The sequence below is a fragment of the Platalea leucorodia genome (genome assembly GCF_965183815.1).
Source record: "Platalea leucorodia genome assembly, chromosome: 6".
Classification (NCBI taxonomy): domain Eukaryota; kingdom Metazoa; phylum Chordata; class Aves; order Pelecaniformes; family Threskiornithidae; genus Platalea; species Platalea leucorodia.
The window spans coordinates 50476148-50500859 of NC_138828.1; the positions used below are offsets into that span (position 1 = coordinate 50476148).

A 24712-nucleotide genomic window follows, 5' to 3' on the forward strand; every position below is an offset into this window, starting at 1 on the left:
CGGGTTGGCAAGACAAAATTGCAAGTTTCACACGGACTTGTGATGAAATTTGGAATTGTGGCATCAGGTTAAGAACACAGCAAAATCCAACTGTTTGCCTTCCCTTTTCAACAGCCAGTTAGCACATCTCCCTGTGACGCAGCCATTTTTGTGCATGTTACTGCTCATCAGCCCAATATACACGGCACTCAGCTCAGCTATCTTTTGGGTTGGTATCAGAATGGTAATCACACCTGTGTCCACCTATTTTACAGACCTGAATCAATCTGTTCAACTTCCAACAGCTTGAAAAACTGCAAGAGGGTAAGTACTCTCAACTTCTGCCTGTGCCCGTGCCAGTGCCAGCCCAAAGCATACAGCACTTCACAGAGGCAATGGCGTGGCTCATCGTCCACCACCACTACGCGACCCTGTAAGTCACTGCACACCCTTAATCAGATACTCAGCAGCTTCCCCCGAAGACCCAGAGGAATCAGAACTTGCCATCATGTGGTAGATGTTGAAAGCCTTGGGCAACGTTTATTTGACTTTCGTTTCATTCCACTAATAAGGAGTTACTGCTTGAAACTCTGCAAGAAGAGATTTTTCTGGACAAGAAAACTGCGAGCAAGCTAAACAGAGATCTACCAGGAACAGGGCAAGCACAGCTGAGCCTGCGTTGGGCGGGGGGTTGGACGTTCACGAGGTCCCTTCCATGAGGTGACTTGTTCAAAGCCCAACCACAGAACAACAGCAGAAGTGGTGCCCCAATTCCCAACCTCTGCACGTGAGGCCAAACTTGAGTACGTCACCTCTAAGCTCTAGTTCCTCTTTCCACCTTGAGCTGTCTCAAGCACAGTACTTCCCATCCTGTTAGATGGGTACTCCAGAAATTGTAAAGGCGGCTCACGCTAATTGCTCACTCCGAGAGGTCACGTTCACCTATCAAACCCATGCCATCTGGGGCTTCTGAAAGATTAAAAAAGAGAGACAAACAAGAGAATTATTAAAAATTTAACTATATAGCATATTTATTATCAATCCACAGGATAATCTGATTGCTACATGAGCTCATAAAAGCTATTTCACCTTTACAAAATTAAAAAAAAATGTGCCACAAGGATGTAATAACTGCTGATAACCAAGGACTGAATCTTAAAATTATAAATTTGCTGTAGAAAAGATTAAAAAAAATTATATTCACTTTAGAATTTTACTTTGAATAAAATATTCCCCTGTATAAAAAATAAAAAAGCTTGCTCTGGTTAGAATTAGAGTATTTTTCCTCTTCTTTTTTAAATCTGGGAATTTGCATAATATCTCTGTAATAGGTTTCTTTTTTTTCCTATTGTACCACGCGGCATTCAAGCATAGCAGATTAGAAACAAACATGAGAAAAGCAGTCTTAAATCGTATGAAATCCACATGGGAAGTTTTAACTTCCTTTCCTTTCCTCTATTCTTTAAAGACACTTTAGCAAGAATAGCCTTGGAAAAGAATACAGGTGGGGAGGGACCTTCAATGTGCCATTAAGTAGAGCAAGGTAATAAAAGGCCTTTCATAAGTGCTTTCTTAATAAGGTGCAGAAGCAGACTGCAACGTTGCTAGTACTGCACTATGTACAATATTCACAATAGATTTTTCTTTATTTAAAAATATTCCAGCTAGTTCACATTTTCTCTTCCATTCTGAGGCTTTCAGTTCCATCACAGCCTTGACAGCAAGAAGCGCAGCAGCACCACTTCCCTTGTGGTCGGTTGGTCCTCTTATGAAACACTGGAACCTGCGAGTGGGCCTAAGTTCTTGGGTTTTTTTCCTATGTAGCAACCTTGGAAGTCGGCCTGGGTTCAGGTGTACATACTGACAGCTGGAGTCCTGAGTTAAAAACACTCCGGCACTGGAGTCGGACACAGCAATGTTTTATATTGCCAAGGCTTCACCTTAGATTTGTCTCGTGTGCGTCAAGGGATGAACCTCTCCTAGAGAAACGTAAAATACAAAACCAAACAAAACAAAGCTAAAAAACCACACCGTCAAAGGCTTAGCAGCTCTTGACTCTCGACTGGGTGATGTCTGACGTTTTCTTGATGACGCTGGCCCGTGTCTCGCGGTCTGGCCGGCTGCTGCTCGTGGAGGCTGTGGACACTACTTGTGGCAGAGGGATGTCTGGGAAAGGGGGCCAGGAGCTGTTGTAAGGCAGTGGGCAGCTTTCTTCTTTGATGGTGACTTGGAGGTCAGGCTTGTTGGCTACAAAAGTTGCCATGCTGGGAAGCATATGAGAAGTGTTCCTCATTCCCAGATTGCTGAGATACTGTTTGCCTTCAATGTTTTTCTTCTGCCAATGAAGTCGTCCCTAAAAAAGGAGGAAAGACTATATGAGCAAATGCAACTTTGCAAAGTGCTCCGAGTAATAAGATGAAGACAGAAATGTCCACAAACTGCACAGGAGTTACTCCATCTCTAAAAGCCTGAGCCTCTAGCTGCTGGCTTTGAATGTCTTTGCTCTCAGCCACTTCTCCCTTTCTGAAGTTATGTGTCTAAACCTTGGTGGCTCTCCAGCACTCAAGAGGCTCTGCCCACTCTTCTGATGGAAACTAAAGGCCTTATTCCCAGTATGCTGGAGACAAAAATGGACACAGAGGATCAAACACTCAGAGCTTGAAATGGAAGTGTCTTCTCCATTACCAACAGAGAGCATCCTCCTGGCAACAGGCAGGCACAGAGACTCAACACCTCTCAAACAGCAGCGCCCAAACTGTCAACACAGGTGAGGCTGCTGGGAAAACCACTGTCACTTGCTGGTGTATCCCCCATCACTGGTAGGAGGTTCGCCAAGGAAAGATGAGCATCCAGTCCTTTCCCCATCACACATGCCACAATGGCACGTTCTGTCAAAGGAGGTTTGGGGAGTCATTACTGGCAGTCTACATAGGGGCTCTACCCTAACCAAGGCACAAGACACTAAACCAAGAGGGTTAGCTGTGCTGTTATACAGCTGCACAACCTGCAGTTCTCCAAGAAGGAGGATTCAGAGGGCTTTCTGGAGCGCACAGCAGTAGAAAGATTTGCAAGAGGCCTTCTGCAAAAATGCAGCTGGAGCATAGGGCATCTAAGTTCCCTCAGTGAGCTGCCCCTGGCCTCTAAGTACTCACGGAGATCAGTAGGTCTGGTCACTCAATTGCACCCCCAAAAGAAAAGAGGAGCGCTGGTTTTGCATAGGTGCAGCTCAGAAAACATTCACAGGGTGGGTATTTTCTCCACGGATTCCTTTCACCCAGCAATACCCAACTGATTGCTCAGGAAAGCTTTTTGCTTCGCATACCTCAGACATTCAAGCTGCATTTCTATCATACGTGTAAGCATTTCCTCCAATTGTATGAGTTCAGGTGCCATTTAAGGAAAACAAAGTGAGCATGCTTTCAACCAAGATAAAATACTCACTACCCAGCAATGTCAATTCATCATATTAACAAACTAGCTGGCACTATTGATGGCTCTCCAGAACATCTTATCATGCAAATTAATCTCATTGTAGTTTGGACAGATGAGGAGGAAAGAACTTGCAGAGTTATCCATTCTGCCAGACAATCATCCAAATGTCTGCCTGCTTTGAATCTTCCTGGTTTGTTTTTCTCCCCCAGCTATTATTAAAATGAATACTCCACTGGTAGACAGTTGCAAAGGGAAAAGGGGGAAGAATACCTCAGGATATTGTTCTTGAGACCTTGCTCCAAAGTGCTAAAGATCCAGAAAACTTACCTCTGCATTTTCTTCATCGCTTGGAACGCTGTCGGTTGTTTCACTTTCTGTCAAACAAAACAAAAACAAAAATGAAACTCACACTATTCTGTCTACAGTAGCAAAATCCAGCTCAAGAGGCCTCATCCACTTCCAACAAGTGAAAGCAAACAGTCAAGCCAAACAACCGGAAAACAAGGGGGAAGCATGGACGCCCTGCTGCAGCACTAGCAATCCAAGCGCTAGGCAGCACAGCTGCATTGAACAACTGACGTAAATTCACATGGTTATCACAGTTAACATGGCTATACCCTGGAAAAGACAGCAACGGAGAGGGAAGAAGTAGATTTGTCCTTTCTGGGCAGAGGGAAGAGCCTCCTGCAAGCAGGGGATGCCCCCTCGCCCTCTCTTGGCAGCTCCAGGCCTGGCAAAGAGCAAAGTTCTGTCCAAATCCTTATTTTTATCTCCCTGCAAAACCAGCAACAACTCCACCCCAGAGGAGATAAGTGTGTTTTTGTTTCATGAACTGTTATCTCAGCCTGCCGCCTCAAGGGCTTGTTGTCACTTCTGGTGCTTTATTACTGTTGTTATACTTTGCTCTCATTTCGCTTTTGCCACCCATGCCCAGCCTGCCCTAGCCTATTTCTCAACGCTTCACCCACCACTCAAGCCCATAGAAATACTACTGTCTCCAGCCCCATCACCTCCTCCCGCCACACATGGCCTCCCTCACCCTCATCACTTCAACCAGAGTGTAAACACAGGGGCGCAGATGCATCCCTCCCTTGCGGAAGAGCCTGAAATCCAGGAATTCTGACTATTTCCAAGCAAGTGTGTCTGAATGCAGGTCTCCCAGCATCTGAGAGTCAGGCTCCTGGTCCATGGGCTGGTTGAGAGTGCCGTGCCCCAGATACATCTGAGATGGGGCACAAACCCCTCTTTTCAGGACTGGTCTGTGCCTTCCTGTTTCCTGGGAGGATAACACTAGGCATCTAGGAGGCTCAGGGGAGCCCTTATTGCTCTCTACAACTGCCTGAAAGGAGGTTGTAGCGAGGTGGGGGTTGGTCTCTTCTCCCAGGTAATAAGCGATAGGACAAGAGGAAATGGCCTCAAGTTGTGCCAGGCGAGATTTAGATGGGATATTAGGAAAAATTTCTTCACCGAAAGGGTAGTCAGGCATTGGAACAGGCTGCCCAGGTAAGTAGTGGAGCCTCCATCCCTGGAGGTATTTAAAAGACGGGTAGATGTGGTGCTTAGGGACAAGATTTAGTGGTGGACTTGGCAGTGTTAGGTTAACAGTTGGACTTGATGGTCTTAAAGGTCTTTTCCAACCTAAACGACTCTATGTTTCTATGATCTATCAGGTTACTGACAGGAAGAGGTCTTTCTCCAATGACCCCACCAGGGCTGAGCAGATAGGGTTCATCCACTCCCTTAGCCAGCGGGAGCCCAGAAATTACAAAGCTGAAGGAACAACGTGATGAGTAACTGTAGCAGGCAAGGGAGCTCTCAAGTCCCAATTTCCACTCTCCGCTCTGTGTTACATATTTTAGCCCATGCAGACTGCTTTGGACAGCCCCTGCACCCCTGTGACCATAAACCACGATCCTGCCTTCCCAGAGAGCAACCTTGTGCTCTGCACTGGACATAACATGAGTGCTAAGGGTGCATGGACTGTGCCTTGTCCCAGTGCACCCAAAGTCCTTCTGAAGCAAGGAAGCAGGCAGCTCAGCTACTCCAGACTACTACTTCCAAAGCCAGCACCTCCCCTACTCCAGAGTCTCCGCCGCAGCATGCAGTAAGCAGAGGAGCAGCCTGAAAGGTTAAATCTAACTGGGAAGCCCTGTGAAGTTAACACTCTGCAGGGCTTCTCATTCACTGGCCCAGGTAAAGAGAGATGTGCCAATGTGATTCAGCTGGCTAATTAAGCCATACCAGGGGGAGGAGAGGCAGAAATTAATCTGTGCAAAGGAGAAATGGCCCTGGAGATACAATCAATAGGAGGAATCCACATAGAGACAAGAAACAGATATTCCTTGACATGAAGAAACATGTGGCAACAAAAAAAGAGTGATGCAGCTGAAAAGGAATCCATCCTTGGTGTTTATACATAACAAAATGCTGAGCAAGAGATAGCACTATAGTTAGCAAAGCCAGGGAAGCTAGCCACTCGGGCATGGAAAGTTAGAGAGGTTATTTCAATCAAGAGGTTATTTGAATCAGTGTCAAATACAAGAGGAGGTTGACAACAGCCTTGGTACTAAAAAAAATGGATTTCATAGACGTCAGTGGAAATACGAGAAAACTCACAAGGGCCACTCATATCATTTGCCTGAGTAACTTCAGAAAGGAACTAGAGGTGTATTTGAAATAAAACAGATTTATGTAGGACAGCTGATACCTCAGGCTACTTTTTGTTGTTGTTGTTGTTTCAGAAGAGCTAAATTAACTGTTCCTGCACAGCTGTTATGGTTATACTCTTTCCTGCCATTCAGCGGTAGCACCTGACAGAGCAGGCAGCTCTACACAGCAAACCCATGAGCACAGGGCCAGGGCTCCTGTGGTTCTGCTGTACACATTTGTGTGGAGCAAGACAAAGCCAAAAATAGTCACAAGAGTGTCTACAAGTTTCAGAGTTCTAGCAAACCACAGAACCCTGTCCTCACTCCTGCCTCAAGGGCAAATGCATGATTTAAAAAAAAAGAGGTTCACAGAATAACTTGGGCTGGAAGGCATCTCAGGACGTCTACAGCCCAACCTCTTACTCAAAGCAGGGCCAGCTACAGGACTGGATCAGGCTGCTCGGGGCCTTATCCAGTCAGGTCTTGAAAACCTCTTAGGATGGAGGCAGCACAACCTTTCTGAGTATCCTGTTCCACTGCCTGACTGTCCTTGTGGTGAAAAAGGTGACATTTTTTCTTATATCCAGGTGGACCAAGTTCTCTTGTTTCAATTTATGCCTACTGTTTCTCATCCTCCCACCATGCACCGCTGTGAAGAGCCTGGCTCTGCCTTCTCCATAACATCACTGCAGGTAGGGGCATGCTGCTATGAGGTCCTCAAAACCACCTCTTCTCCAGGCTGAACAAGACCGAGTCCCTCAGTATCTCCGCACAGAGTGAGTGCTCCAGCCCCTGATCATCCTGGTAGCCCCTTTCAGCTCTTGCTCCCGTTTGTTTCTATCTTTCTTGGATCAAGACTGGCCCAAATACTCCAGAAGTAGTGCTAGTGCTAAGCAGAGGGGATAATCACTCCCTAGATCTACTGGCCACACTCCTGAAAGCTGGTGGCCTTCTCTGTGGCGAGGGTGCTCTGCTGTCTCACGTTCAGCTCCCTGCCCACCTGCCTTTCTGCAGAGCTGCTCCCCATCCCATCAGCCCCAGCCTCTATCGCTGCAAAGGGCTCTTCCTTCCCAGGCACAGGACTTGGCATCTGTCCTTGCTGAATTTCGCAAGGTTTCTGCTGGCCCATTCCTGCAGTCTCTCCAGGTCTCTCTGGATGGTGGCCCTGCCCTCAAGTATATCGACTGGTGTCCCCTATTTGGTGTCACCTGTAAACTTTGCAAGCATGCATTCCAACACCTCTTCTGCTCATTCATATATTAAATAGGACTTGTCCCAGGACAGACCCTTGCAGTCCTCCACTTTTTATTGGCCTCTAGCTAGAGTAACCAGGATCAAGAGCTGCCTTGAGATGTATTCAAAAGCATGTCAGTGGCATGAAATCATCTCTGTGTTATCCAAGTTATGGGCTAGCAGGTCCTGGTATAAGTTAAGACAGCTGAAGGCCACCAGGATACCAAGACAACATCAGGAGACAGCAGAAGTACTTCAGTCATGCCTCATTTTCCTTATGCAGGCTTGTTGCATTGACTTTAGGGAAGGTAGCTCATGACTTGCTCATGTCAGGGTGGTTCTCCTGTCATCAGACCACCCATCTCTATCGTCCCAGCCCAAGCAACCACCATGACTTCCAGACCAAGACAGTGACTTTTGTTTCTTTTGTTTCTTTTGTTTCTTTTGTTTTGTTTTTGCATTCCAAGAACTCAGATCCTATAGCTGAGGTTAAAAGAAAGCATCATGGTCGTGTTCACATGGATGTGAAAAGTTTTGCAAGAAGCATATGGAAAGAGGACAAATGTTTCAAAGGCCCTGTCTCCCAACTGCTAATAAGTTAAAGCACTCTGATCCCCCTACCTTATGCTTTGCAACGTCCTCTAAATGCTTTGGCCATTACAGACTAAACACATTGGGAAGTATAATCGTTTATCAACATGTGTGAGTAACATTGGAGGCTATTCAAAAGAACATCATACTATTCACCCAGACCCAAAGATAAAAATTGCTGAATACATACTTTATAAAAATGTGTCTGGAAGTAATTTCAGCCTAATGAGTCAAAGGCAAAACCATGTGTAAAATAATAAATTGCATGGGGAACAATTAACACGTAAGTTTGCCTAAAAAGATGACATTTGTGTTTCTACCCAGTCTCCCGAGGCTTGCAAGTTAGCAACATGTTAAAAAAGGAAGGACAGGTTAGATCTGAAACTTTTTCTACTTTCAAATGTGGCTTTGCCCTCTTTCCTACGGAAATAAGGCTTATATGATTGCAGGGACTCTATATAGAGTGCCCATGTGTGCATTTGTGTCTGTTCTCCCCTAACAACTTCTGAACACACTCTCAGACTTGGATAAGGGATAAATGAGTGCCAAAGATTCTTAACTTCCTACCAGTTTTATGAAAATAAGGGGCCAGACAAAAAAGAGAAACCATTAGCACTCTGACTCAGGGAAAAGCTTGTTATCTCACCCCTTTTTAGATATCAGAGAATGCAGATGGGAGGCAGACGTTGGAAGCCAGACGTCCACAGCTCTGCTGCTTGCAGGACCACTTGTTATCAGTCGCTACACGGCTGTTCTAGTCTGCAGACTATCTGTAACAAGACAGATCCACTCCCCCAGGGCCCTCAGCTCCACGTCTGCATTATATACCATTAGTGCAGCCCTTAGCACTATGTCCCCACTGTGCTAGGCACTGAGGAAACATACAGCAGAAGAGACCTTTAATCTTTAGTAAGTCAGGGGGCAAGGAGGACACACTATATTTGCAGCACATCATTTATACCACTGAAAATGCTTGTCTAATAAAAGATGAAAAGACCTCTCTGCATTACATCTAAAAAGGTTCTTTTTCCATTAGTCACAGGCTAAAATCTGCAGCTTACATTTCCAACCTCAGATCTGCCGAGTTGTTTCCCAAGGTGAAATGAGTAGAGGACTGTGAGTTTTTGAGTTTCATTAAAAATGCAGAAGACAGCCAAGCAGACATTTCTGGATCTTTGCCAGCCAGCCTGGAAGAGCCCCCTTTCCCCTGGTATCTTCCAAACATCTCCAAAAAAACAGTGTAAAGAAATGCCAGGATGCTTACCTGCATAGGACGAGACAGGGGAGATCTGTAGGGGGTACAGCTGGCTCATGCTGAGGGGCTGTTCGTCACTTTCTGTTGTCACTTCTACTACTTGGCAAACATCAGGAGGATTGGCAACTATCACCTGCTCCTCACTGTTGCCATCAAGGTGCGGCTGTCCTACAACTTGAGGTTAGAAATAAAAAATTGATTACTCATAACACCTCAACCCCGCTGGATCTCTAAGAGCCTGTCCTTGGAGCCTGCTTGGTATTTGAGTGAGTCTTCAATACTGTCTCAGCACTTTCTTCCATGCCCACCACCTGCTTTCAATGGGACTTCTAAAGGAAACCTGTGTGATTTATTTAGTTTCCATCACCTTCAGAGACATCGTTTTCATCCTTTGTGATGACTGAAAATGCCCAACTCTCCCCTGGCTCTCACACACAACATCCTTGAGCCCTCCTTGACATAGCGGCTGTTCAGAGGCTTTCCCAGGGAAGACCACAGCCACGCTCCTCCTCCACCCAGAAACATGGTCTCACCAGGACATACGGACCACAGCAATCTCTCCTAATCTGGGAAAGCATCCTCACCCAGCAAGCTGCCAACATCCCATGTCCTCTGGATGCTCTCATGTAAATTATGCACCAGAAGACCAGAACTGGCATGCAAAAAACTGGCCACGTGGTCATGTAAAACATGGTGGGACTCTGACTTACACATGACATGAATTCGTGAAAAATTTCTCCTCCAATTAGATGCTTATTCTCACTGATTCTTGCAATGCCAGTGATTGTATGTAAAAAAGCACAGTTTTATCTGTAGTCTGTAATCCCCATGGTCTATGACTGAAAGCTACAGCCTGGTTAGTTATTAACAGAGGGTTTTCCTATTCCCCATTCCCCCAGACTCAGGATATTTAATATGAAAGGAACTTTATTTATTTCTACAAAGTGAAGGCACCATGGATGCTTTGCAAATGTCCTGAAATGCTTTGCAGACATTAATTGTGCTACACAACACCCTTATGAAACAGGAATAAACCAAGGTACCAAGAAGTTACTGAGCAAAGCAAAACTATGGTGAAAGCCAGATTCTCATTTCTCTGGAGCTGCTTGAGACAATTACCCTCTGTCTTGTAAAACTCCCGTATCGATCCCAGCAGTATGAACACATGACAACTGCATTAATCCAGCACGCAGATGAGAGCCACTAGCTAGATTTGAAGAGCACACAGGGATGGAGCTCTATCAGAGGATGGCTATCCTGAATCCACAGTTGTCCAAGAGAAAGGGAAGGACTATAGATATTCTTTCACTGGAACATAAAGCTTCCAAAGGAACAATCTTCATACAGACAAATTCTGTACAAACACAGTGCTGTGTTGTTAGAAATTCAGAAAGTACATTTTTTTCAAGACCCATGATAGGAAAAAATGTAGGCAATGAAACACAGCAGATCTTGAAATTCTTCTGTTAAGTGACCTAAGTACTCCAATTATTAATTTTTAAAAAAGCAAAAGATAGCATCTATTCCTGGATGAACTAAGATAAATATACATGAATGCACATGTATACACACACAATCCATTCCTGCCTTCTATCTTTAGACAAGGCCAGAACATGACTTTTTGAAAAAGAAAAGTGACAGGTTTTTCTCCCAGAGAAAAGCTGCATATCATTTTGCTTTGTGAAGTGCCAGCTAGCCACTTGAAAGTCCCCCAAAGCTGGATGTGTATTTTACGAGACAATTCCAGCATGAAGAAAATTACATAAATAGTGGATGGTGGTTTTTTAGAAGTTGAATCACTACAATTACTACGATTTTGTTCCAGATATTTTGTTTCCCCTGTATTTCCACCTTCCCTGGTTCTGAAACAACCTGCTTTTTATTGAGTGGGGTGTGGGGGGCAAAAGCACACATACACAGAGTTAATTTTTATCTGGGAGAAACCAATATTGTGCAACTCCTTCAGGGTACTAGCAGGCCATCTGCACAGTTTTATCTTTCTCCTCAGTACCTGACGAATTCTTACCCACCCTGAGAGATAACTTGCACAGCAAAAATTACTGCTCACTTGAGCAATATGCCACCACTTTCCCATGAGCTGCACGTATGTCAGAAACACCGCAGCTGCTGTTTGTCTTTCCTCACCTCCAGCTGACTTCCCTCCTTTCTGCAAAACAGATCTATTTTACCCTTTTCCCCCTGTTTCCATTAAAATCCTGCTTGCAGTCCTAAATACGGACTTCTCTCTCCAGTCTGGATAAGCAGCACATTTCACAAGCCATTAATTAAACAACACTGGATGAGAGTTACCCACCCGAGCCTTGCTGTCCTACCCCTGAAAATGGGATTCTGTGAGTCCACAGAAAAATGAAAGCCCTTAAGGTGCAAATTCAGTTCTGTTCCTCTGAACCTCTTGCTTGGTTTCCACGAACAGACCTTTAACCATTCTTAGATGCTGATGTTGCCACTGTGGGTCCTGTCCTGTAAATTACCGAGACCTTCTAAGGTGCAACATGCATTCACCTCATCATAAAATCAAACAGGAGTTCAGGATACACTGTACTGTAGAAAACTGAGATGTCTGCAGCAAAATGACTCTCTCTGATGTTAGTGGATTTTGAGGAACATTAGGTACGTTCTGAAGACTGCTGTTAATTGATCTCTGTTTGACTGTAAGACCGTAAAATAAAGCAGAAGTGCATGAAGCTTCTTCCCTGGGACTGCATATTGGCCTTGGAGTGTTTCAGATTTGTTTATGAGTCAGTCAGTAAACAGGAAGCACTAATAGCACTACAGTGCTATTCCTTCAAGTTATAAAACCCTCTCTAATAGTAGGAGCAACAACCACATTCTAACACTCTTACAAAGCAACAGCTGATTAAATGAACTGCCATAAAGAGAGGAAAACCATTCACGAACTCCTCAGCCACAGAAGTACTTGAGGGGAATGACTATGCAAAGCCCTGTGACCTAAGGCATGGGCATCAAAAATAGTCACTGCACGTAATTTCTGCCACCTCTCCAAACAGAAGACTAATGTATCTTTCAAGCACTTTTCCGACATACATAAAAGCCGAATTCTAGAGAAAATGGTCACATTTCTAGGAGCCCTCACTGCAGTGACAACCTCAGCCAAAAATGAGCTGTCAAAAACCAGCCCAATTATTCTACTGAGAACCAATTATTCACATGCTGAGATGACAGCTAATTCTTAATGTACCAGTTTCTAAATGCAGTCTTCGCTGATCCTTGTTGCTAGTTCAGTGACGTTAAGAACTAACTCTGCTACTGAGGTGCCAGTAAAAAGAACCGAGTTCCTCCATTTCGTCTGCAGGTTTAAACACCCAAATAAAACGGTACCCTACACAAACCTCTGCTTTGAGCAATGGGAAACCACCATCCAACTGCAGTTTAACTCCCACATGACGCTGGCTACAGTCTCCCATAGCTGAGGACTATCCTGTGGAGTAAGTTCATGTCAGGAAAAGCCACCTGAACATGTCTGTTAAGTGCTTTGCTCTCAGGGGAACCACCGCGCTGCCACAGTGCTGCTTGCTGTCTCTGCAAGGTAGTGGGGCTGACCTGCAACCACGACCTCGTGTGGCTTGGGCTAGTGAAAAATGTGTTGACCTGATTGTAACCATGGTGTTCTCCAAAGTGCAAAATCTTGACGGAAAGCTGAGCTGGCAGAGTCAAAAAAGTTTTTGAAGTCACCTGTATGCTTAGCATATAAGAAAAGCATAGGAGTACTTACCTACAAAGTTCACTGTACTATCAACTTCATTTTTTATACTGGAGGACAGGAAGTAGTCAGAAGTGACATCGTTTAGCCCATTAATCCCAAAAGATGATTCAACTGGCTCTTGCTAGAATGAAAACAGTACAGTTGGGTCAGGTATGATTTATTTTAGGAGCCTCAGTTCACCTCTTTGTTCTGAGATGGTAATAACTCGTATCGCTTCTGCCTGCCATATACCCCCTGCTCTCTGCTAGACACAGTCTTAGAACGAATATTTTCGTTCTCTGAGAAGAAGCCAGAGTCTACTCCATTTCCAAATCTTCTCCGTTGAAACGAAAGCTATTTTTAATTTTCAGATTTAGAGTGAGCCTTCAGAGAGCAAGAAATTAGTGTGCTATTTACTGCAAGAGATTAACATTTGGAACAAACAAGGAAGAAACATTGCTTTAAAACAGTACTCTATTTAATATTCATCCTCATTGCCTTCCAAACATGCTGTATCTCTTAGCGCTCTCTGAAAGGAAGCCTTAGTTTCTGTACAGCAATTACTAAATTCTAGCCTTAATTTTTCTCTTCAGCATGCCTGAAAGCAAACCAAAGTGTTTACACTAAATACAGCCTTTTAGATCACATCATAAACATTACCACAGGGCAATAGTGTTGGGAAAACACCACCTGTTCTACATAGACTGAGCTTTCCATAAGACGCATCTCTCTAGGTCTGGTACACTCGAGTGGGAACCTAAAAAACTCCCTTCAGAATAGACACCAAAAAGTCTAATTCCATTAACTCAGGATTTCTTTAAAGAGCTATAAACACGTTTAAAGGATTATCTACAGGTCCAACCTCCTCCCCAGTATTGGCTCCCTTACCGGGTTATCGGTTACAGAGTCTCAAGTCTTCTGCTCTTACTCTGGTCTGGCAGCGCCAGCCCTGCGAGGGAAGTTCTGCCTCGCTGCTGACCCAGAGACACCTGCAGAGAGGTGCAGAGCTGCCAACTGGATGTGATGCCACGCCATGCCCGTTTTCACTGCTCTAAAGCATTTCAGCTAGGGCAGGGCAAAGGTGAGCCTCAAGACTTGTGGTGCCAGCCCTTCACAGTACTAACTGTATGAACTGTTATCACGGGGATGAAAAACCGGGGACAGCGTGACAGGTCTTTCCTGGATGCCACACACTGTGATTGTGATCCACTCAGAAAGAGCTGTCACTTCGACACAAGTCTGCAGCTTCCCAGCCATTAAGCAAGGCAAACACGTACCCTGTCCCAAGGCCTCTCTGCACATCAGAAGAGTGCAAAGTTAGTGCTAATGGCAACTAGGTCTTTGATGAGCTGTGCCAGTTGTGTTGACCCACAGGTCAAAGAATTGGAGAGCCGGAACAGATAAAATTAGCTGCTATTGATCCACTGAGGATCACTGACTGCAGAGACAGGTGAGGGTTGCACACTGGAGCCCTGAGCCTCTGGTGGTGTGCAATGCCCCAGCAAACCCAGCAGCCCCCATGGGATTGCTGCGCACGCAGCACCATGCTCAGCTTTACTGAAGCCTGGTTACAGTGAAATGTATTTAGTAGCCCCTTTCGAGCTGCAGAAACAAATACGCATCCTGCAACTCGGGTGATGGTGATGGATCGACGAAGGGACTTGGACACTTGGACACTGGCACAGTTGCTGTTAAATCACCTAAATTTTCAGTGTCCAGATGCCTGCTGGAAGCCTAAGCTAAATGCATGGGGAAAGGTGTCACTTAGATTTTGAAAAATGTCTCAACAGGGAGCAGCATGCATAGTCAAAAGGATAGGCATAGTCTAGGATAAGGCAGAAATTAAGCCTCAGGCAGGCAGTTCAGCCCTTAATTTTGTTTCAAAGGAAAGACCCTATTTTTATCTAGGCTACTTAGACACTTACGCCCTCCTCTCATTGCTGAGAATACACATTTTAATGGAGATACCCTGTTTGCCCCAAAGCCCCGTGGTTAGAGATCTACCTGTGAGGTGGGAGACCTGCTCGCAGGCCCCTTTGCCTAACACAGAGCAGGGATTTGGTAAGGCCCAAGTCTCTCACATCCACGAGGACAAGCAGGGAAGTGCCCTGAGCACCCTGCTCAAGCTCAGCAAGGCCTGGCAGGGCTCCTCACCCCCACCAGAGGCTGCTGTAGGTGCCCAGAGTCTGGCAGTGGCAACAGCGGGGAGCTCAATGTGAGACTCTTGATACGCTGAAGTCCCTTCGCAGATCTGCACTCAGATCCCCAGCTTCTCCCTCTGCTGATATTACCCCATTGCAGTTACCAGGCAGACAGTGGAGCAGCCTCCCACCTACCTCCACTAAAGAGAGGTCTTCAGGCTAACTGCAAGGTGTTCGATGCAAAATATGCAACTCGGACCTCAGGAATTCACATCACTGAGCAAATCAATTATAAGCAGCTTTCAAAGCTCAGAAATGTGCATTTGCATTAATTCATCCACCACCCTTCTCCACTATTATAGCCTTCAACATTCAATAGTCAGTCTAACAGTAGCTGAGCATGGAAGGAGCATCTGTTTTAAAATCCAGGCATATCTGGAGGCCAGCTGATGTACGCATTTGTCCGAATAAGAGGGAACAGACAGGAATACTACCCGGCCCCAGCTCAAAGCCTACAAGAGCTAAGTGGCCATACCATAGTTGGTGGCTGGTGAGCCGTATGCTTGTAGCAGGTATCGCTGGTAGGTGCACGTGCTGGAGGCAGGACCAGCTCAGCTCACTGCTCCTCCATCGCCTGGCCTAAGGCTTCTGTGCAGCTCAGGGCAAGCGAGCTGGACGAAAGCGCTCCCAAAAGCTGTGAGCATCGCCCCACTGGCACCTACTCCCAGGCCTAACGCCATGTGTACTAATCTCCCAGGCATCACTCGGATTCCCTTAGCAACGACTATTTGTCAGATTAATCATAATGGAGAGAACAAGATTGTTCAAGCACCTCTGTAGCTTTTTAGGCATTTAATATTTTGACTGAAAGAAAGATTATGAAGGAAGGGAATGGTGAAGTGCTGCTGCCAGGTTTGGCAGGCATCACACGCCACTCTGCTCTGACCAAAGGAGTTTACTGGCTCCCTCTGAACACAGGCTACCACCAGAGCTATAACAAGCACACGTGGCTGTGTCATCCTGACAGGATGGTTAAAAAGCGGTTCCTTTAAGACAATTTAAAAATCACAGTATTCTGACGTGTAACTCCACGAGTCACAACCACCAGGACAGCGTCTGCCTTCCAAACCTGATTTCAATGGAGGAGTTTTCCCAGGCCTCCAGGTTCATCTGGCCCAGCGAATCTCCTGGCCAGCAGGTACAGAACCTGCGTCCAGGCGTGGGTGGCACATCCCTTCACAAGCGAGCAGCAGGGGACCAAGCTGCCCTTCTGCTGCAGACACAGCTGCTCCGTGCAACCAAAGAACACCAACTTTACTGAAGGCTGAAAGTCTGAAACCTTTGTGATTTGCTTCCTGAAAAAAGGAAAGGCGGACCAAATCCTGCCGGTGTGTAATACTCACCACCTCGTAGAGGCGCTCGGCAGAGGTGCGAAAGCTAGGAAACACCATGCTTTGTAGGGAAAGCTAACATCAGTCTGGGTCCATGCTCTGAACAAGCAGAAATCTCAGGCAGTGACTGAGGAGCTTTACAACTGAGGTCTTCTAACTGACAAAACATGAGCAGAAGGTGCAGCTCTGACAGAACTTCTCCCCCTCCCCTAAACAAAAATGAATTTCCAATGCCTTACGCACAGAAATTAATTGCTCCAAAAGCTAGCTCTATTGTTCAGAAGCATTCCTTCCATAATTACTGTATTTCTACTTACACAGACAAACAAATGGCAAATGTATTGCTGAGGCTGCCAGTTTTCCAACCTCCAGGCATTGTAACACAAGGGCTGTGTCAACTGATGACGTCAGTCACAGCTCTAACAGCCTTCACGTTTTTAAAAAAAAAAACAAAAACCTAAACATCCCATGTAACTGTAGCTACTTAACCAAACCACAAGCATGAGAGAGATGCAAATATCCACCACAATATACTATTGGGGCTATTAAAAAAATTTGCAACAGATTGCTTTCACAAGCTCTCACACTATTAAACAGCCACTTCTTACCTTAATTTGTTTGAATTTGTCATCCTTCTCGGACTTCGTTTTTTTTCCTGCAACAACAGAAGGAAGATTTCTTAAAGTCCTGTGCGCCATGAGTTATCCTTCACACTTTCTATATTCACCAACAAATAGCCCCAAAACGTGCCTCAAAACGGCAGCACCTCCTAGGAAAGGGAGAACACATTTTGCTTAATTTTAAACCCCCTTAAGGCCTGGGCAGTCAAAAATTCACCTTGAACACTCTGGCTTTGTGTTTTGTTTTTAAAGGGCTACAAAAAAGAACCACAACGGGACTGAGGAAAGCAATTGCAGTCAAAAAAATCAAGGTGAAAAATATGGAAGAGTGACAAACTAAGCAACAAGGCCTGTTAAAAAAAGAAGGAAGGGAGAGAAAAATACTCTTAAAGGGAAAAAAATCAAAGTACATGTCTTATCACATACGTGACACTCTCACTGTAGCAATAGGAAAAGGGAGATTGTTCATTGATTTAACATGAAAAGAAATCACAATAAGCTTCACCAAATATTTTTGTAAATAGTTGCAAGCTGGGGGGCAGAATATATATTATAATTCATTCAAAAGTGGTTTATGCAGTCATGCTGGTCTTGAGAATCCAGAAAACCACACAGCATATGACCCTCACAGAACGTCGCGTGCCTTGGCAGACCCCAGCATTGCTGCCCCTGCTCTGATCTGACGAGACCCTGATGTGGAAGCTCAGACGTGCCGGTGCAAGCTCAGCTCTACCCCACTGTTTGCACAGACGTGTCCCAGGAATTTCTCCCATCTCTACTAAAAGATAGCACTGAGAATTAAGAACGTTTGCAGCCAAATTCTTTTGCTCTCACTCACACATTAATTTAGCCACATGCCACGTAGCAAGGGCATGTGAGAATATATACAGGGCCCAAAATATGTCAGAGTTTTATAGTAACTGGACTTGCTGCAGAATCTTCTCCTGCTACAGCCCCCATCTCCAGAATCTCAGCTTTCATAATGAACTTTTTAGTTCTTACAGCTATGAGAGGAATCTACCACAATGGGACAGGTTACGGTTCAGGGAAATATGCCTGAACATACAAAATACACCATTGACAAGAGACTGGAAACAGTTTCAAAGCAAATGTTCTACCTTTTGCAGATTGATCTCCCTTTCATAGTATGATTCTGCCCCAAAAATGCCAGAGTTCATCATTTCTAATCACACTGACTTCAAACTGAAGACGTGCCTTTCACGTCTCAATTTAAGAAAACGGCAAACTGAGCTACAGGTGAACGGAACTGCATTTTAGAGGAACACCATGCATTTGGTTTGCAGGTTATCTTTTTGTCCAAAAATCCTAGACACCAGAGGACACCAGAGGACTAAGGAAGCCATCGTTCTACTCCATAAACCAGTAACGAAGCCATAAGGAAGCCAATGAGCCATAAAGAAGCCAATGTTTCTACTTCATAAGAAACCAAATACTCATGAGATTGACCTGGTGGTTAGGTCCTCTCCTGGTAGGTGGGAGTCTTAATCTCTAAATTTGCAGATTCAAACATAGTTTCCCATTTCACCATTATCATGCTGTGGGGGCTGGTTTTTCATGGCCTAGTGTAGCTACATAACTACTAAAGTGGTTCCACAGCTTAATGTTCTGAGCAGAGAGTGTATGCTCCCACTCAGCTCAACAGAGAGCCAGTTTATTTTTACCTTTGCTTGAAAAAAGATACCAAAACGTCTGCCACTGTATTCTCAATGAGCCCTACTGAGTTAAATGCACTGATCTCTAATATCCCCCTAATCATCTTCCTTCACTGAAGGAGACCTGGGACTAGCATCTGAACACAACTCCATCGGCTTTACCAGAACTAACACAATTTACACACATCACCATCTTGGGGGTATCACATCTCGTCGATCCTCTCTCCCAGTGGCTTGTTCTCTTAACTGAATGTAGCCCATTTGTCATACAGCTGTTCCTAAGTTCTGGGGAACATCCGGATAAAAATGTCCAGCTTCAGAGCAGAAGTAGAACTGGCACATTTTGCAGGCCCCAAAATAATAATAATAATGCCCCCAACACCATTTTCATGTTGACAAGCTCTCCCCTCTACCTTTTTTGGAAGGTCTTTCAGATAACGGCAGCATCCGGTAGACCCTGAAGGCATTGTTTCCTTTCTTTATACTTTTGTCCTTCACTTCTTCTATGTCAGGCAGAGAGTTCATAGCACAACGGAAGTTTGCCTTCCACGTCTTTGGATCAGGTTTATCTACTCCTGACTGGTATTTTCCTAAGCAAGAAAAGAAAGTTAGGCACACACAACATGCAACTGAAAACCTAAGGCGAATTAATAACAGCGTAGGTTAACTTCAAGGTATCAGCCTTCGGTTCCCACACCAAGCATTCAAACAGTAGCTGAGGTTGCAAGGGAGTGTTGTGATCTCATTCCCATGCACATTTCTAGAATACATGATGAACAGTTTCTGCTCAAGAAAGACCCAGGGCACTGGAGATCAGATGTGACTCCACAACAATGTGGAAAAGCTTGCACAGCATTTACCTTTATTATGTCTGGCTCAAATCCACAGAAAGGCATAAAAAGCCTAAGGGACCAAGTCTACAAAGTGCTGAGTGTGCTCTACTGCCGACAATTTTGAACCCAATCTTGTTAACGTTTAAATCAATTAAGTTTTACTGTGTTCCTCAATGCAAATGAGTTATTGTGCTTCAATAAAGCTGCAGAGTATTGCAGGCCTTGAAAAAAGCACTTAGCCTCCCACAAATCTAGAAACTTAAATTTAATCTCTGTGTTAGTAAGAGTAAAGACAAGAAAGAAGGAAAACGTAACTTTAAAAGGGAAAACAACGGGAAAATCTGTCCTGCAGAAAAAGAGTTCCAATACCTGTGTGAATTGCCCAGTTTCTAAATAAGGGAGCATCTTTTTCGACATCCCACCCATGTCTTGCAGCATGCATCCAGGGAATCTGAAAAATCTTCTTCTCCTGGAACGGAAAACAAACAGGAAATGCCAACACTGATTGACTTGAGTGATCTTCTGATGACTCTAAGTCACTTATTTAAAAGCACACTTCTAGCATCTGCAAGTGTTTTGCTGCCTTCTAACCCAGTGCCACTGTCACTGAACTCAATAGGAAAATATTCACTGGCGTCACCGAAAGCAGAATACAGCCCTAAGTATATCAAATACTCAGAAGCCCCTTCACAGACAACGAGCCTGGCAGCTTTTCAAGCTGACACATGGATAAAACATGCAGTGCTACACATTTCTAAACATTCAAACGAAGGCTAGTTTTGGCAGCACAGACACTTTTATCATTAGAAAAATTAGATATCAAACTAAACAACCATAGGAACACACCAAATTCAAGGGATTTAAATTCAGCCAGTAAAATACTAGCATGGTGAAGGGAAGGAATCTCTCAAATTTATATGCCAAGCAAACGGACATATGAATGTATCGACTGTAGACATCTCTCCAGTGGGGATACAAAATACAAGACACCCATGTGAAGTGGTGGCATTGAAGATAGTTGAACGTATTTTAGTTTAGAAACTTTAGGCCAAAGAGAATTGCATTTAAAGCAATTCAAAGGAAGACTTTTTCCTAATTATTTTTTTAACATATGACATGTAGTTAAGCCAGGGCATGCCTTATGTGGTGGAAGTATAAACCGATTCCCAAAGGGACCAGAAAAACTCATGGAAGATAGCACACTGGTGACTATTAAAGATGATAGTTTTGGGATGCAGCTCCAGCTCTGGGAGCCCAAAGGCTTTCAGAGCTTGAACAGCATGTTTCCTATACTCCTTCCACAAGCACTTAGCACACAGGATACTGGGCCAGATGGATGCTGGGTCAAATGTGCTTTTATGTCATACAACACGGGAACGAATTCCTATGTGCTGATCTACAGGGCTGCTTCAGAATTCTTCACGCTCATTTCTGCAAAGCCATACAAAAGCAGTTTGTTCCACAACACTTGTTTTTTCTCCCCTATTGGGAGGAATACATCTTATCTGGCTTCACGTGCAGACATCTTGCACTATAAACACTGCCACTAGATCCACTTCTCAGCCTGTGAAGAGAAAAGCACTTCCAGGGCAAAATGCACCCTTCTCCAGAGGTGGCCACCTGAGCTATGCCAACTGAACTGCACCCTAAATGAGCCTATTTCTCTCCATTGACTACAAACAACTCTAGGCAGCCAGCTCTCATTTAAATGACTGCATTGTAGATGTCTGTGGTCAGGTGAGATGAATCCTTTGCCCTTTCCCCTTCCTCCAACAACTACTTTTCTTCCTTGTCTGCCTGGTTAATATGTCACTAATGTCAAGGTTAGGTTTATTTCCCTTCCTTTCCATGTTATCTTTTCTTTTTTGAGCCTGCATTTTGTATCGTCCTTCAACTCTTGACTTCAATCCTTTCTCTCATTTACATTCTCTTGTACAGAACTGCATTCTTCCCTTCTCGCTTGGCTTCATCTTTTCTTTAATTTGGTGAAAGCACAGATTTAATACCTTCCTCATTCCCCTTCAAGCCCTCACACTCTCATTCTTCCTCTTAATCTACTCCCACCACTTCTCTCATGTGCCTTCTGCCTCCTTACGCTTCCCCCTTTATATAGTTAAATCATCCCACAGAGATGCTCTCCTCTTTCCCCAAGTAGAAGTGGTCTAAAGAAAGCCTCAACCACACTACCCTGTGGCCCACAGCACTACTGTATTCATCAGAACTAGAATAAGCTTCCTTGCCTTTACTCTCCCATAGACTATAATGAGCATGGAAAAAAATTCATACTTCCATAGAAAACAATTTCTATCAACGAGAACTTTAAGAATTGACCAGGTTAAAAAGTCTTCTCATGCTTGGTGATGGGGAGAGGTTTGAACAACGCTACACAATGCCACGCAGGTTATACCATGGATTTCATATTCCATATGATGATTCAAAAAGTTCTATAGGAACTAGCAGACTGAACGAGACTCCAGACGTAGCACCCTGTCATCATCAGCTGTACTCACTGCTTCACAGGAAGGTGCCAAGGCACTCTGAACAGCAGTCTTAAGTGTTCATTACAGTGTTTCTGCTCATTACAGAAAGTTCTTCCCAATCCCAGATGTCTTGAAGCACACAGACTTATAGCAAATTCTAATATAAATAACAAAATCATAGAATCTACATGTATTGTAATTTTATAATACATGATAATTTTACATACCTATATAGAAACCACAGATTTTCTTATCAACTATCAAATATCTAATCTTCTCTGAAATCCCGCAAGACTGCTGACTGCAGCAATACCACGTGGTTCTGTGTTCTGCTCTAGTTTACCTAGATGCTTTCTATTTACATACTAATTTTTGATTTCACACATTATCAAACATTTACCTATATCCTTCTTCAGTCGATGCTTCCTAATAATGACCTTAATAGGAAGAGGCTCATCAGTGCTTTCTCTTAGACTGGGAAAACCATGTGCTGCCTGGTACAGCACTCTATCACTGGACATTTGTGTAGGAGTCTTGTGTTTCTATTAAAAATTAGCCTCACCTAAGTCAAAAGCACAACCCACAAAACTTTTGCAGCCTAAGAGGAATTGCTCCGAAACTCCAGTGGGGACATCAAAAGGGAAAAGGTGTTGCATTCTTAGAAACAGGCAGGAAGAGGAAAATAGTATCAAACGCTTGCAACCCTAGTGTTGCAAAATGCTCCAAGCAGGTGAATGACCATGGGATCACATACTAGCTAGAAAGTCATAGGACAAATTTTAAATAGCGGAATCCGTCTGGAGGGTAATACTCCAAGCATCCATCAAAGCAGCAGGTTGCCTCTCGACTCCTGTTACAGGTACTCTGAATGTTTCCACTCTAATTTCCTTTTCCAGATCCATGAGGGACACTGACGTCTCATTATCCCCCTCCTCACACCACCTCTGCCCTCTACTGAACGATGTAATATCCTTCACACCTCCCAGTTTTGTCTCTCTGGGGAGGTAAAGAAATTCCCTTCCTCCCTCATGCCACTCAGCAGGATAACATTTTCACCAGGGAGGTACACAAGTATTTATTTTTTAAGCTCTGTAGAGAGGGGTCTGTTCTGGAGGGGAACACAAAACAGGAGGTATAACGTGATTAACTGACAGTAGGGGAATGAATTAGGTAAGCCAGCTGTACCTGATTTGTCATTTTTAACTGAGAGAGGTTTAATTCCTTTCTCAGTCTGGAAAAATTCCCCAAGAAGAGACAGCCAATGACAAACCCAGAGTAGTAATAATTTCTTTAGCATTTAAATCTTATTTCCTTGAAAGCTGTGCGCACACACACGAGTGCCATTCTCTTGCTAATCTGACCCACATTCTGTTCTGTACTGTGAACTGTCCTTTGCCAAACTCTGATTAAAATATACAAATCCCCAAATCCTACAGCCTCCAGAATCAATTCTGTGGGTACAAAATGGGCTGTGATACACATGACACTGTATCATTGATTCCATGCATGGCTTTGTTTATGGTCAGGATTTACAGTAAAAATAGAAATATTTTTGGTTTAATGATTCATTGTTGGAATGAACGTTTAAACATTTTTAAACAGAAATGCTCAGAAGTGCAATTAGTTTGTTGAGCACAACAAAGGCAACCCAGAATGATGCCAAATCAGAGGGTAAAAGTGGGGAATCAGAGTTTAATAAACCTCAAGGCAGGCCACCTAGCCTGGTATCCTGTTTCTGGTAGGAGCCAGGGCTTTGCTTTAGGAAAAAAAAAAAAAAGATTTTTCAAAATACTTTATTTGTGAGACAAGCCGTGGTCAATATAGAATGTGCTAACTACAGACAAAATCTCCTACCGACTCCTGCACGCAAACAGTTTATGCCAGAAGCACAAGGCAGAAACCGCTGTAACACCACGATCAGAGGGCTGCAAACATTAAACAACATGACATGCCTTGCAACTGCCTTTATGGGCTGGTGGGTTGAACTTGGAAGAATGACGCCCTTAGCGCAGTGGCAGCATTTTCACGCTGCAGAGCAAAGGAGGCAAGTACATTCCTGGGGTGTACTGAACAAGGTCATACGAACATAACCTACAGATGACAACATTATATTTAAGGGTAATATGCTCACATCTGAAATACTGTGCCCTACTAAGTGCAGAGAAATTATTTCAGGATTGGGTAGGAATGCCCAACAAAGGACAGCAGAGATGGACTGTCAGCAGGAGAGACCTGACACGGAAGTAGAGATACTCAAGGAGAAGAATCCATAGGGACCTGAATGTGGGACTCAAATTACAAAGACAACAGTAAAAACTGGTCTCTTCCTCCTCTTCAGCTGTGACCCCATTATGCAAGAACAAGGGCCTACTCAAATTCACAGGGAAGCTAACTAGGGAATGGATAAAGCAATATTTATTTACCCAGCCACAGCATGTGAGAGTCACTGATGCAGGAAGTTCCTGAGAAACAGGATTCGTAGCTGAAATTTAAAGGGCTCCTAATAATTTTATAGTCATGAGCATTTATAGCTTTGAAAGCTGAAATAAGAAATAGTAATCTCAATTGCCATTTTTCAGCTCTAAAAATGAACACCTGAGCACCACAACTACTGCTGTAGGGAGGATACCAGACTAACTGGGTTAGTGTCGTAACCAGAGTGGCAGCTCCTATGTTTCTGCACCTGATTTTGTGCATTTCCACCTATTTTGA

General features: G+C 44.2%; 1 protein-coding gene across 11 annotated transcripts in view; it reads right to left on the reverse strand.

Moving 5' to 3' along the window:
• Positions 1–498: 498 nt before the first annotated feature.
• Positions 499–24712, reverse strand: part of IRF2 (interferon regulatory factor 2) — a 44451-nt gene continuing 20237 nt past the window's right edge. For 9 of the 11 annotated variants that reach the window (XM_082316219.1, XM_082316228.1, XM_082316227.1 and 6 more), the window contains 7 exons: positions 19890–19989; positions 19101–19277; positions 17003–17049; positions 12893–13004; positions 9148–9312; positions 3739–3785; positions 1016–2332 (listed from right to left, as the gene is read on the reverse strand). In XM_082316219.1, the coding sequence (XP_082172345.1) occupies positions 2021–2332; positions 3739–3785; positions 9148–9312; positions 12893–13004; positions 17003–17049; positions 19101–19277; positions 19890–19989 (960 nt within the window). In that variant the 3' untranslated portion in view covers positions 1016–2020. Of the gene's footprint in view, positions 949–1015; positions 2333–3738; positions 3786–9147; positions 9313–12892; positions 13005–17002; positions 17050–19100; positions 19278–19889; positions 19990–24712 lie in introns of those variants that run through there. The other 2 variants (XM_082316225.1, XM_082316221.1) reach the window with 2 other exon arrangements.